The sequence below is a fragment of the Aspergillus brasiliensis genome, assembly GCF_001889945.1.
Source record: "Aspergillus brasiliensis CBS 101740 unplaced genomic scaffold ASPBRscaffold_17, whole genome shotgun sequence".
Lineage (NCBI taxonomy): Eukaryota > Fungi > Ascomycota > Eurotiomycetes > Eurotiales > Aspergillaceae > Aspergillus > Aspergillus brasiliensis.
In genome coordinates, this window is record NW_027137458.1 from 2912 (window position 1) to 16644 (window position 13733).

General features: G+C 48.3%; 8 protein-coding genes across 8 annotated transcripts in view; 4 read left to right on the forward strand and 4 right to left on the reverse strand.

Moving 5' to 3' along the window:
* Positions 1 to 1175, forward strand: part of ASPBRDRAFT_347534 (uncharacterized protein) — a 1898-nt gene extending 723 nt beyond the window's left edge. The window contains exon 2 of the mRNA XM_067623267.1: positions 642 to 1175. Within this exon, the coding sequence (XP_067474291.1) occupies positions 642 to 952 (311 nt within the window). The 3' untranslated portion in view covers positions 953 to 1175. The remainder of the gene's footprint in view (positions 1 to 641) is intronic.
* Positions 1176 to 1397: 222 nt separating this feature from the next.
* On the reverse strand, positions 1398 to 2141 carry ASPBRDRAFT_200218 (uncharacterized protein; the record flags this gene model as incomplete). Its single annotated transcript, XM_067621408.1, has 1 exon — positions 1398 to 2141. The coding sequence occupies one exon, from the start codon at positions 2139 to 2141 to the stop codon at positions 1398 to 1400; it is 744 nt and encodes a 247-aa protein (XP_067474292.1).
* A 357-nt stretch (positions 2142 to 2498) lies between these two features.
* Positions 2499 to 3800, forward strand: ASPBRDRAFT_48081 (uncharacterized protein). Its single transcript, XM_067626012.1, has 3 exons — positions 2499 to 2715; positions 2771 to 2860; positions 2941 to 3800. Exons 2-3 carry the CDS (start codon positions 2809 to 2811, stop codon positions 3327 to 3329), a joined length of 441 nt encoding a protein of 146 aa, XP_067474293.1. The 5' UTR covers positions 2499 to 2715; positions 2771 to 2808; the 3' UTR covers positions 3330 to 3800.
* On the reverse strand, positions 3681 to 4435 carry ASPBRDRAFT_59054 (uncharacterized protein; the record flags this gene model as incomplete). Its single annotated transcript, XM_067627990.1, has 4 exons — positions 3681 to 3858; positions 3917 to 4064; positions 4122 to 4178; positions 4411 to 4435. 4 exons carry the CDS (start codon positions 4433 to 4435, stop codon positions 3681 to 3683), a joined length of 408 nt encoding a protein of 135 aa, XP_067474294.1.
* An 81-nt stretch (positions 4436 to 4516) lies between these two features.
* Positions 4517 to 6065, forward strand: ASPBRDRAFT_48083 (oxidase ustYa family protein; the record flags this gene model as incomplete). Its single annotated transcript, XM_067626013.1, has 4 exons — positions 4517 to 4745; positions 4804 to 4929; positions 4984 to 5208; positions 5276 to 6065. 4 exons carry the CDS (start codon positions 4517 to 4519, stop codon positions 5638 to 5640), a joined length of 945 nt encoding a protein of 314 aa, XP_067474295.1. The 3' UTR covers positions 5641 to 6065.
* Positions 5989 to 6730, reverse strand: ASPBRDRAFT_136335 (uncharacterized protein; the record flags this gene model as incomplete). The annotated part of the gene is made up of 2 exons (XM_067618785.1): positions 5989 to 6213; positions 6275 to 6730. 2 exons carry the CDS (start codon positions 6728 to 6730, stop codon positions 5989 to 5991), a joined length of 681 nt encoding a protein of 226 aa, XP_067474296.1.
* A 242-nt stretch (positions 6731 to 6972) lies between these two features.
* On the forward strand, positions 6973 to 8470 carry ASPBRDRAFT_48084 (oxidase ustYa family protein). Its single transcript, XM_067626014.1, has 2 exons — positions 6973 to 7432; positions 7498 to 8470. The coding sequence occupies exons 1-2, from the start codon at positions 7072 to 7074 to the stop codon at positions 8178 to 8180; spliced, it is 1044 nt and encodes a 347-aa protein (XP_067474297.1). The 5' UTR covers positions 6973 to 7071; the 3' UTR covers positions 8181 to 8470.
* Positions 8471 to 9303: 833 nt separating this feature from the next.
* ASPBRDRAFT_80144 (ankyrin repeat domain-containing protein) lies at positions 9304 to 9480 on the reverse strand (the record flags this gene model as incomplete). The annotated part of the gene is made up of 1 exon (XM_067629485.1): positions 9304 to 9480. A coding segment is annotated over one exon (177 nt), but the record flags the coding sequence as incomplete, so codon positions are not given.
* Positions 9481 to 13733: the final 4253 nt, after the last annotated feature.

Genomic DNA, 13733 nt, shown 5'->3' on the forward strand with positions numbered 1-13733 from the left:
TGCATAGGTGAATGGCTAGGCGCAGGCAGTGTTACCGTTCTAGATATTTTTCTTAAGAAATTAGAGGAGAATCTCAGTGCAAACAGCCAGTAATCTTTTCTCCAATTCCTACGATCGATGTTGCAATGGATACCTGAGAATAGAAAGATAGCGAAGGAGCTGTTGAGTGATTCTTGGCTGAATTTGTAGTCAGATTCCGAATCCAGATCTGACATCTATGTCCTGACTTACGACATAATAATTTATTGCGCTTCTATGTCTTATCCTGCAACTCTTCAAGTAGATTGTATATAACTCCTTCATATTCTATTTCTACATAAGTGATTCAAATAGTGAGCAATGAAAGGATCATTTCTGATAAGGAGTTTATTACATAGTAGATGTAGTGTTAGTGTTATAATAATAATAATAATAATAAAAAAAAAAAAAAAAAAAAAAAAAAAAAAAAAAAAAAAAAAAAAAAAAACGCCGTCTACGCCGCCGTGCAAGAGATTCCCCGGGGAAGAGTAACAACCTACGGCCATATCGCGACATTATTAGGAGGGGGGGAGAGGATGGTCGGAACCTGCGTTTCAGCTGTGAAAAGAAAAAAGAAAAGAAAAGAAAAGAAAACAAAGGGACATAGCTGATATCGATTTCAGAGCACCCAATTTCGATCCCTGCAGACCGGCTGCAGAGCCTTGGACAGTTAGATTCAGCAGATGATCCTGCCTGGGTTCGGGACCCCGGTGATGCGAGTGCTATCCTTGCACTCCCTGAGTATGCTGTGCAGTTAGGCTGCTTAAATTTTCTCCGGCAGCTCGGCTATCGTTCTGACGACAACTTCACTCATCTCCCCTCGTTTCAAGGTGAGAATTCCCTGGTATGGGATAGAGCATACCAGTGTATCGAGCGACTGCGTCATGCTATCATGGTAAGGACTTCCAACGCCTGGATTTGGACCATTGGCTAACTTCGTACCAATCGCCAGTGTTGGGGTGATGTCGGAGCCGTCACTCTTTATTATAACGGCGAAACAACCTCTGAGACGGAGCTATTTAGAGATGTGTCATTTGACTTTGGAACACTTCATTATTGTCGGAATTTCGACAGCATAAACCAGTGGACGAAAGAAAATGGCGTGGGGGCCGCCACAATGAACAATTTGTGGTGGGGAGGTTCCTATGGTATCTAGCACACCGTAACACTGCAGGTGTACATGTTAAGACAAGATTATAAACAAGCGTTACTTAGATTTCTAGAGTAAAAATCGAGTAGAAGATGGTGGGGTCTGTGTAGAGCAGAGAACCATTTCTGATTCATATCTAGCAGCTACCCACACGATAGAGAAGCCTCACTTCAACGTCATTGTCTACAGATGGTCGGGCTTACAAGCCGCGACACAAGATCAAACCAGGTCAGGAGATGTGGAGCTTGGCCACAAGCTCCTCGTTGAGCTTTTTCTCTTCAGCCTGATAAACACCAAACTTCCCTCCATCCATCGTGTCCACGAGCCGATGGATTTCGGCCACCAGGGCTTCGGCTTCCGAGCGCCTTGATGGTCCCTGCCCCCACAAGGCTTGGGCGATGATCCGGCGAGCGTTGATGGCTTGTGGAGAAGATGGTCCCAAGTGCGGCCGTGAATCCATCCATGCGCAAACCGGCCTTTCAGTTTCCTCTGCCTCCTGGTACTTCCCAATCTTCACCAGGTGGTCCGCGAGCATGTGCGGTGGCACCACATTTGATTCGTCGGGCCTCTTTTCCACCAGCATCCGAACGGTCTGTTCGGCCTCGGGAAGGTCCAATTTATCTTGAAGACAATAGATCCCCTGCCACAACTGGTACCAGCGCAGGTAATCGGTTGTGTAGAGAGACTGCGGAGGCGACGTAGCTGCCTCCTCCTGCTCTAGTTTCTCTTGGAGCAGCCGTAGGAGGAGCTGCAGCTTGATTCGGTGGTCATCGGAACTTGCCTCGTCAATGGGCAGCTGTGTAAGCTCGGCATCGGAGAAATTGGCCAGAAAGTTACGAGCGACGGAGTATTCAAAGCTATCCCAGAATGTATTGACAGGCACCGGGGCCTCCCATGAGAATGCCTTAGCGGTCTCGGATGTCGCAACGGCCCCAGTGGAGTAGCGGAATAATGATGAAACCGCAGCAGCCATATTTCAATGCAAGGATGGAGGTGTAAATACCTCGTGTTCGTGGTATGTAAAGATAATATGCAGAGACAGTGTAGCGATTTGGGTTGCTATCAGATTGCGGGGTTGGGACTCAAATCTGTTGATTTATGTGTATCTGGTGGTCCAATGAGAACATCGCAAAATGACGCACTGTGTGCTGACAAGGCTAACCCAAAGGAGTGAAATACAGTACGGGCCTGATCCGAGCTTTTTTTTTCACTTGATTTGACTTGAGTCCAGTTGTGATGGGTTGGCTTTCTCTCTCTCTCTCTGTGTGTGTGTGTGTACCAACGTTGTGGATATCTCGATATGGAACCGTCATATCAACTTGTTGCAGGGGATGAGCCGAATGCCAATTCGCGAAAGCGCCCATTCCAAAACCCTAACTTGACGACTTCAACCAGTTACAAGATCACCTCGGCACTTCAGTATTTTCATCCATTTGCTTTTTTTAGCCTACTTGGAATATGTTTGTTGGAAGCCTCGACAATTCTCTTTCTAGTGAGATCGTACTCGGATGCGTCCCAGCCTTGGCCAGCATCCCCCGTTCCGCCGAGTAAGTGTGAGAATTCACTTTCGTTGCCTCGCCCGGAACTGATTCCTATCATCAGTACCATGCATTTCCCGCAACTTCACCCGAACTGCCACCATGACTAACCTGACGAGCGTTGCTGAAGTGGAGGCTGCCTGGGGTGCCTACGGTATGCGTTCATTTATTATTACCTGTTACATCATTCTATATCTCGCACCCTCCCTGAATCTAATGGCACAACGGCACCAGAAACGACGGCATTTGTGCATGTGCAAAGGCCAGAGCTATATTCCTTACCACCGAATAAAGATGTCCTGGCAGGGACGGCGAATGTCTACATGCTTAGCGTGCATCACCAACTGCATTGTCTGAAACAGCTTCACGTGGCGACTCTACATTTTCCGGGTGGAAATGGACAACAGAATCACGCGGAGGACTCGGAGTCGGTACGCCACATGGAGCATTGCGTTGATTATCTGCGGCAAGCGATCCTCTGCGCCGGGGATGCAACACTCGAGGGCCCAGATCCAGGGAAAAGAACTCTAAGTGGATATGGAACTACACATCAATGCCGCAAGTGGGATGGGTTGAATGGACTGGAGACCTGGAGATTGTTGAACAGTCCCCAGAACCCATAGTGTAGAATTAAGCCTGATGTCTTGCAGTGGTACCCTCCCATGACTTTCTATCTGATTGATACATGCAACATTTCAACCCCAAAGTAAATGCATAAAATCAAGGCACGCGAGAAAGGGCAAATCAAAAAGGGTGATATAACCTGGACGGCATATACACAAAGGTGAACCCACAGAGGAAAGCCACAAAGGACAGAGACCAGTCTGAAATTTATAACAGATCATCAGTAATGGTATCATGTGCCGGAAGTACCTTTGTGCGTTTCTACGTGATCTCCGACTTGGAGGAGATGCAAATAATTTTGTCAGGAGGCGAAAAGACCAAAGAAGATACGACCAACGGAAATCGTTCAACTACCACCCTGTTATATTGATGCCTGCAGCTTCTAATCGCCTCGCAAAGATGGTAGGTAACAGGCGCATCCGGATTCCCAATGTTCCGACCCCCTTCCACTCCAGATCCCCACTTAATCTCTTGTTCAAATCATGAGGTCCGTGACCATAGGCTCCCCAATCCTTCTTCCGCAAACATCTGCAAGGCAGCCCAGTCAATGGTGACTAGATTGAGCACTCATGGAGTGCACCAAGACGAGTAGAGGGCGGCGGAAATCTCATCCACATCGATCTCCGTGAGCTCTCGCTTGTGCTTGACAGTGTTCACGGCGGACCGAACTGCGACGTTGATTTCGTCGCGCTTGGCGGTGCCACAGCGTTTCTCCAACGCAGTGGAGTCATCGGCTAGCAATTCTTAGTTTATATAATCGGAATCTCGATACCTATCGGGTGGGATCATACCAACGGGCAGTGCGAGAACAGTGGCAATGGCCAGGGTAAGAACGGCAGCGATCTTCACTGTGGATTGTACGGTTATCAAGATATATAGAGTCCGAGACCGTGAATGATACTTCAAGACAGAACTCAGTTTGTTCGATGCAATGCGAATGATATTTCCCTTGGTAGGCGAGGGAGAACACGATTATATGGATAGACCTCTCACAGCAGATAGGATTACGACTGTCAGCACACATCAAGTGGCTGCTGTCAGAACACGGATGACAGGCGCCATGTTCAGGAATGTGCTGACCTGCGGGCATGCGAGTCTTTGGCATCCACGAGAACCCACAAACTTCCCTGCTGATTGCGCCCTGAAGGCTTCTCCCCTTTCAACTCGTCTTCCGTACTCTGCCATGATGCCCGAGCGATCATCCACAGAGACCTCTATCGATTCCATCCGTCACCATGAAAAGGAAAGCCTCATCGAATCTTACTATACCAAGCAACCGCCACGATTTAGAATATACTCGAGAGCTCATATTGTCACCCTCTATGTGTCCAACGCCATTCTATTACTGATTATCGCCGCATTGGTTGGAAGTCTATCGCATCGACCTTTCCAGGATCCCACCATCGGCGTATACTGTACGTTCTCATATGTTGCTATCATAAACCAATGGTTGACCCAGGTTGCCTCATTCAGCACCTGCCAACGAGGCCATCGAGTATATCAAGCAACACAAATTTCGTGCTGCGCTCTTTGAGAAGACCCCATACATGGGATTTCCGACCGACGAAACGGACCGCCTGTGGCAGGAGCTATATAACTGTAAGTGCTGGCCTTGCTGAGCTCGGGGATGAAAATACCTGACACCGATCAAAGTCGGAATCTCCAAGATTCCAGAACATGAGGCGAGGATGCTTCCCCATCCAACGCTAAAAGTTCCTGGAACCGACGAATATCTCGTACAGCTTGATGTATGGCACGAGCTGCATTGCCTCAACGACTTGCGAATGCTACTATACCCCGAACGGTTTCCAGGGCTGGCGGGCGTGACGAATGACAAAGGTGTCATCGACCGTGAAAGCATCGAATTCCGTCATTGGGGTGAGAGTCATCCCCTACAAGCGTTTGCGGAAACATTTTTGACCCCTAGCTAATTATCTATTGCTAGATCACTGTGTTGACTCCATCAGGGAAACCCTCATGTGCCACGCAGACGTTGCTCCAATTCCCTTCCGGGTCAACTTCCCAGCAAGTAAGGTCATTGTGCCACGATTGGCAACCACGCATACCTGTCGAAACTTTACCAAGATCCAGGAATGGGCCAAGGAACACAAGGCCAGCTACTGGAATTACAATGTCACCGCGGAGCAAGCGGAAGAGATTATGCGGGAATCGGGATTTGACAATGCGCCGTGGGAGAGCATTGATGACCAGTATATGGAATTTCCGGGCAATACATTCTTCACATACTGGCGGGAGCATCCCGAGGAAGCAAAGGCCGCTAGGGAAAAGACCGCAGCAAGTGGTCTGTAAGAAGGAAGCTGTTCAATATATTGGAGTGTTTCTCTGTGGAGGTACTTTCCTTTTGATGATAGACGGGGTGATCATGGATCTTTCCTGTATTTACCCGATTTGTCTTTCCTTCATATAGTTCCATGTCCTAGGATGCGTAATATTGGCCGTCGCCATCAAAGAAGTTTGTTGCGCTTTCCATCTCATAATAGATATCGAACAGTAGATGTATTGTCCAAGCGGTGGGTGATATTCTACTTATGTATGTGAAATCCATGCTCATCAAACACAGCCCTCATCTATGTGTTCGAATACTGAGATACATAGGGCGTGGTTAATGCCGTCGCATGTGTTCCTCCCAGCTGGAGGTCAACGCACCGAATCCATAATCATACGCAAGGTATCTCCTTCCCCTAATCGTCTCTGCAAAACTAACGGATTTTTTTCGCTGAGTATCATAGCTTGTTGGACCTCGTCAAAATTTCTACACCGATGCACAACGCCGTCGCCATTGATAATTCGAGCCTTTTCACCCGTGGGTAACTCAGCGACAAAGGATGGCTCGATGGTGTCATCTGCTGCGCACATAATCGCCTTGTGAAGGGCAGATTTCAGCACAAGATATGCAAGTGCGTAATATGTGATAGTATCTTACCTGCTCGAGATACTGAAGGCAATGCTCTAAATGATCCTCGCCCTCGCCCTCGCCCTCCCCTCTTCTCTCCCAGTACCTTGTATGGTGCGACTCGTGCTTAAGGGCCATCTTCAGGCTTTCTAGACAGTGCAGTTGATGAAACATCGACACCCCGTAGTGCTTTGTCTTCCCACCGGCCTCGTGTATCTGAACGAACCCAGTACTACTGCTGTCCATCCATTTGGCAGAGAAGGGATCCGGAGACGCCACCTCTGATTCAGATCGATGATAGGAAAATGTCTCTAAATAGGGACCAAGAGCTCCTGAATCGCATGATATATGTGATACCCTTAGCCATGGAATCCAAAAGTCGGCACTGTTGTTCATGCGGAGAAAGGATACCGCAAGGACTCCCAGGAACGTGACAGTGAGGCCAAGCAGGAGCCAAAAGTGATAACTGTGTCTTTTGCCGTCCATCATCCTACCTGTTCCAGGGTAACGCTGGTTAGAATTAGGATGTAGAGTTGGGAACGAAGGTCTCATTGCACATGTTATGTGCCAATCGTCTGGCAAAATGTCATGCTGACATGCTGGGTGGTGTGCTGACAGTCATACCAGCCAGACCCACAAGTCACTGTCATCATTCAATTAGCCTATCTTCACAAAGACATCTGAGTAAGAACTCTCGGCCGTGTGAGGTCTGAAAATGTGTTGTTGGGGGGGGGGGGGGAGAGGGGTTGTTGTGGTCTGAAAGCACATTGTAGTCGTACACAGCCCCATCACCTACAGAACATCACCATAAATCCCAAAGACACATAATGGCCGAAGGAAAGTCACTGCGTACTAGATTGCAGTCATGGATTGCCACAAGGGCTGCTCCTATTTTCCGAGCCACTGTGCATTCGTACACAACTCTGCCAAATTCCGGTGAAGTTCATCATCTGGTTTCCGAAAAAGACGGGATTGTTGAATGCAACTGTGAGGGGGATGTCTTTGCTCCAGACTCCAACAACACACGACGTTTGCTTGATCCGGTACGCCTTCTATGGCTCAACCTGGGATTCTTCCTGATATCAAGCCTAATGTTCACGCTATCCCTATCGCCGTCTCCCCCACTGTACAAGGAGCGCGGAGAGGATACACAGCGAAACTACTGCCTTCAACAGGTCTCCATGCCGTGTGAGTAGAACTTCGTCACCAGCCACTCCTAGCCAGTGTTCCCTAATGCACCAGAAAACTCATAGCCCCGATCCTGGACGAAGTGGACATACGGGTCGCACCGCAGCGGATGGACGCCACCCTCCTCAACAGGGATCCCCCCACCATCTACCGCCAGGAACCCAGCATCGAAATCGATCGCGCCTGGGCCGCCTTGTATGATACCCGACCAATTGCGCTGACTCGCAGCCAGGTCCTGGCGATGGGCAAGGATCCGGCGGAGGCCGTCCGCATCCCGCCCAGCTGGGGTCGCGGCAACGACAGCTACTTCGGCCGCATCGACGCCTTCCATCAAATGCATTGTCTCGATGCCCTGCGGCGCGAGGCATACTTCGGCCACTACTACGGCGCCAAATACCCCGGCGGTCTCAATACCACCTCCGAGATGCATCGGCTGCACCTGTCGCACTGCGTGTGGCTCCTGGCCCAGAATATCATGTGCTCGGCCAACACAGATGTCTACACGCATATCTGGACCGATACCCTGGACCATGCATGGCCGGACTTCAACATTCAACACCAGTGCAAGAGTTACGACACCATCTTGGATTGGCAGCGGCGGAATGCCTTGGATGAGGACGACTTTGTCGCCCTTAGACGGCCGGACGGATACCCCTACCGTGTGATGACGCATAAGTTCAAGGAGATTCACGGATGGTTTCTTGACCACGAGGATGTCGGTGACTACGAATCCGGGGAGATTGCTTGACAGGTACCCTCTGGAAATGCTTCATGGGTGTTTGTAAAAAGGACTGGATTGACTGCGTTGAGTTCGGGGATCAAGCATCTTTCGTCCCTACATCAGTGGGGATTTAATAAAGCCCATGGGAGTGTGTTACAAGCAACAGCGGTAGTACTAGTCCTAGCATTCATGAGTCCACTATCACCGGCTCTGCTATATAAGTCATCCTCTGCGGATATACATGTAGACTACTCTACTCTTTATCATCCTCTCCTGATCCGTTAATTTTACCGTTGCACGGTTACTTCTTGTTGGGGGGCGGGTTTCTTACTAGTATATGCCCCGGTTGTACTTATCCCTATTAGTCTCTGCTGAACATTAAAGATACTGTAACAAAAGAACAACTCTCTGAGCCTAGAAAAATAGCATCTAGGTGCTGAACAGTCTCTACTATACAATCATAAACGTTAATTCTACCCACGTCCTCAATATTGACAGTCTGAAAACATTGCCCCATTCTAACTAGATAATATGATGATGATGATTGCCTTATACTCGACTAGCGCGCCCTTTCAGAGGGCCCTTTCTCAGTCTAACTACTAGTTATTATGACTTTGTATTTCTTTCAAAACCTCCATTATATATTATACTTATTCTCAATACCCAATCAGTCTTTTTTTTTTTTTTTTTCCGTAGTATGAAGGTTTGTGTGGTGAGGTCCTAGTACCACTATGCCATCTGCCGCCGTTGAATATATAGTACTAGCTTCTGTAGCAGCGAAGTCATCGTAGTTCACTAACTTACTCTCTTTGGCTTGTTGGTAGTCAGAAAGATGTCAATGTGAAATTCACGGTGCGTCTTTGCCTACATAAGGAACTGGAGTTTCTATTGTAGCTAGTCATGAAAAGCCATTCATCTCAATCTGATTAGATATTTGCAAGTCAATATCACGATGTCCATTGTGCTTCCTCTCGGGCTATAGGAAAGTATATCGTTCCCAAAGAAACATAGAAGCGCATTCAGCCTGAAGGATCCTCACACGAAGATATCACGCTCCCTCACGTATATGGTTTGGGATATCGATGGGGGCATTGAGGTCTGCGCCCTCGTCTGCTAGCAGTCGCACGATCACCTCGGAACCCACATCCACTGCGACATGCAGTGGGCTTTGGCCATGATGATCGCGAGCCCCGATTTCGGCGCCCGCTGCAAGCAACTGCGTGACAATATCAACATGCGCAGCTCGTACCGCATAATGCAATGCAGTACGTCCCCACCCGTCTGCGCAATTGACGTCTACCCCTTGAATAAGGAGAAACTGCACAATTCCAACGTCGCCACGCTCGGCACTTATGTGGAGGGCTGTCTTGCCCTGGCTTTCTGAGCTGTATTTGTGTAGCAGGCTGCCATTGTCCCATATCTCCATCATGGCCGACAGGTTCGTGGGAATGTTCATTCGAACAGTGGGCAGCCCTTCCTTACACTGATGTCGAATCACTCCGCAATTTGTCGCCTGAGCCTTACAGACTCTCTGGCGGACTTCGAATTTTGATCGTGTGGTTCGTATAGCGCTCTCCTGGTGCAGAAGTGGATTGCTGCGGGCTTGAGGGGTGCTGGCGGACGTGGGATTAATAGAGGTTAACTTGGGCGTGCTGCTATCCCGTGGCAGATCCAATTCCGGGTCAAGGAGAAAGGTTGTGATTGAATCATTCATCTTATCATACCCAGTCAACGTGCTTGGGCTCAAATCCAAGCCTCCACCGACATATCCATCTTGATGCCATGACAACTTGTCAGGTGCAATTACCGCTAGGGGTTCAACCGGGGAGTTGTGCATTCCAATAGTTGAATCAACTGACATATCAGACCCCGCTGTTGTATTTGTTTGTTCACCAGTCACACCGTCTCCCACCGTTGGTGGACAGCTTTGACCCGACTTGTTGTCGGCGGCCATAGTCTCCTCATTCCGCCTCTCCTCGGGGCGTTCTTGCTGTTTATTGGCCAAATTTTGCATTCGCAACTGTTCTAGCTCAGCTTGTCGTTTGCCTTCATATCCAGTGTCATTAGTCATTTTGAAAGGGATCGGAATTTCTAAGCCAGAGAATCACAAGCGTGGGACATACGACGGTTTCTCTGTGCAAGACGATTCTGGACTCTCCTACGATGGAGGGCCTCAATTGCCACCTGTGCATCTATTTCTGCATTCATTGTTTCGATGGAATCCGGAAGCCGAAGGACCTAGTGGTTGAGTGCATATAGCTGTTCCCCCTATAACTATAAGAGCCTTCAGTATTTTCCCCGGGAAAGGGGGGAGGGGGTTGATTAATCTACGAACTCACATGTCCCACAAGAACAGCCATCGAAGAACAGAGCTCTCGCAGCTCAAGTTCGATGAACTTCTGGATGCATTACGACAAACACGCTTAAATGACCGCATGAGCCACGAAGACCACCTACTATCCTGCCTTATCTGCCTAGGCTATATGTCTCCCCCAATAATGTTTGCTTGAAATCGAGCCTCTATCGCCATCATGCAGTAATGTGACATCGTCTCGCTATTAGCGCTGGCTTCATGCACGCGGAAAGAAACCACGACGGCTGTCACCGACCCAAAATCTTAGTTTCCTGCAGGGCCTGCCGCTCGTGCCATGATCGCTGCCAATGGTAATCACCAACAATATCTCCAGATCCATTCGGACAGGGGTATCGGGGGGCTGACATTCGCATGGACTGTAGGGAACTGAGACAGCGCTAGAACGCAAACGGCATATGAAGCATTCTCCGTCCGGACAGCCGACGGTGTATGTACCTAATGGGTATGAATTCCCTCGTTATGATTTGACTCCAGGGTAAACCCGACTCTGAACCAAAAACTATACCACGGCGGGTATCACACCGATGACCCGCGATCCTTTTGCTGCATCTGCGGGGTAATCCGTAAGCATGTACGGAGTAGGGAATCAGGGACCCGGTCGCCTTTACTCCGAGCCTAACGGAACGCTCGATTTCCGATTATTCAGCCTAGGTGTCAACCGTGAGGATCAATTCAACAAAGCGAAATCCGCTCCTTTTCATGATGGAGGAGAACAAAAGCTAGCTCGGTATCAACCATCAGGGTCGTTACCTTCGAGGTGTGGAGTGTCCAATATTTTCATACTCAATGTGTAAGAGGAAGTTCCGTACCATCGGTCGGTGCATGCTTATTATTGATACCTATCATGATCATATTAAGCTTGGCAAGTAGGTATCAGTAGTAGATAAAGTGCCCAGGCCAGCGGTTCACCGAGCGGGGGAAGATGGCTCAAGCTTGGCCATGCTTGTGAGTGCTTAGCGCCTGTCCGTGCCTCTACCATTCCCCTAGATATCATCCTGTCACTCTTGACCCGTACGGACGTTGTTCCACCAAATGTCTGATAAATAGCCAGGGTGAGTGATGATAGTTCTAACCTAGTGGCCAGGGGTACCGGGAGTAAAACAAATGCTCAGATAAGGATGCCCCACTCTATTGGATGATTGGGGGGGGGGGGGATGCCTGGCCCTTACCCCATCCAGTATTTATAGCAAGTAGCCCGGGACCATCCAGGTCGCCTCCCCCATCATCCCCGTCAATTCGTCCCTTCTCCACTACGATATCATCAGTCACCATGGAATGCCTGCCAGACAGTGACAATGTCTTCGGTCCTTGTATTAACCAGGGTAGCCCCGCCTGCACATATATAGTACGACACTTCCTCCTATACAAGAAGTAGGCCTGTGCGGAAGTTATCTTGCCACTTATCCTCCGTGCGCCGCAGGAGGACTATCTAACACCTATCATGGTGCCACCTCTTCCAGACTCATGCAACTGTACCGTTCTCCCTACCATGGCCGTTCGTCCCGCTATTACACCGCCCAGGAAGGGCTTCAGACTAAAATGGGGGGCCATACTTCGATTAATCTCGGCAGCCTGAAGAGTACCTTGGTAGATACGAAAACATTAACTGTCTCAAGTTCCCTATAAACTCCTTAAAGTTGCTCGGATATTTCTGCCGCCAAAGATCTGAAGTCAGAAAGAAGACGAAAAGGGGAGGAATGTGGTCAGTATGGCCGTCAGCACTACAATCCTGTGGCAAATAATATCCCCGATACGAAACACGATCTAGATCCGTCTCATATTTGTCACACGATCATGCCACATTGTTAACAGGGTTTTCCGCAAACGGCTTACATGATGTAAGGGCGAAACGTTCCTTTGTTAGAATACTTGGGTATTTTCTTGGCGTGGAACGTACAGAGATCACAGCTTCTTCAATCATATCTGGTTTGCTCAAAGTTCCAGTAATGGTTTCAATACTTTCTTTAGCAGATTGTAGTTTTGGCTGTAGCAACATATATCGAGGTGGGAACAAACCCGAGCCCTCCGCTATGCAGCAAACAGATTTCCTACTATGCGAAGTAAATCCTGTCCAACTTTGATACCAGCTGCTAGAAAATTGACAGAGGCTCTTATCCAGGTGGTTGCTCGTCCTCACGAGGCTGAAAAGCGTTACTTGGGTTCGTGGGCTCTACTCTAGATGGGGATACTGAAAGTCTGAGCGATAATACGAGAAGGCAAATATTGGACAGTGGACGGGCGCAATACTTGCACGACGTCGCAATACAAAGTTAGGCATATTTTTCTGCACTGTATGCTACTAGCAGGCTGCCATTAAATAATTTCCTATTACATTCTCATGGAGGCGGAATCGGGTTATCTTTGCATCCAGAGTAAATTGGCTTCGCTTCTCTTGTTTCAGATGACATTCTATACCATGGAGTTTGGTGATGTAAGGTATTTAGATATGCTACTTTCTATGTAGATTAATTGACTCTATTAGCCTGTATCTTGTCTAAATGATTATTAAATTTGGGATATATTATTATCATATAATTATTTGTCATTGTAATGATATTGCTAAGTGGAATCTCAATCATGAATTTATCATTTCTTCCCCAACTATCTGTCCCGGACTCAAGCTGCTGTCCCATAGTCCAACGTCACAGTCCACCATGATGGTTCCGCACATGGCACACAACACGGCATTTTCTCCTGATTGCTAGGTGGGAAGAATTCCACCCTTTCCATCCTTTGTGACGTTAATAACTTAGCATAGCCTTGTTCCGATCGTTGCCGGCGTCATGCTGTTAAATGCCGAGGCTATGTTCGCCCTAGTGACTGGCCAGTCGGCAGTCTGCTGTTTATGTACTGGCACTGTTGTCGTCTTAAGCGATGGAAATACTGGACGTGTCAGGTATTATTGATATGATGTAGGGAGAATATATAATGGCACTGCAAGGCGTGTGTGGTCATGGTGTGGGTGTTTCGAAACAAGGTGGTACTGTAGTAGAGGTGTCGGCAGTGGTTGAACATATATTTGTGGGCTGAGGAAGGAATAGCAGGGTTGGGATATCAAGGCCCATTCCCATGTTAATCGGTCTACAACCATGACTACTACAGATAAGATAAACTGGAGAATCTATTAGGGAAATTGATGGCATTGGCAACCACAATTGCTTTATTCTAGATCTATAAGTTTAAGATACATAATGGATTTAGATTTA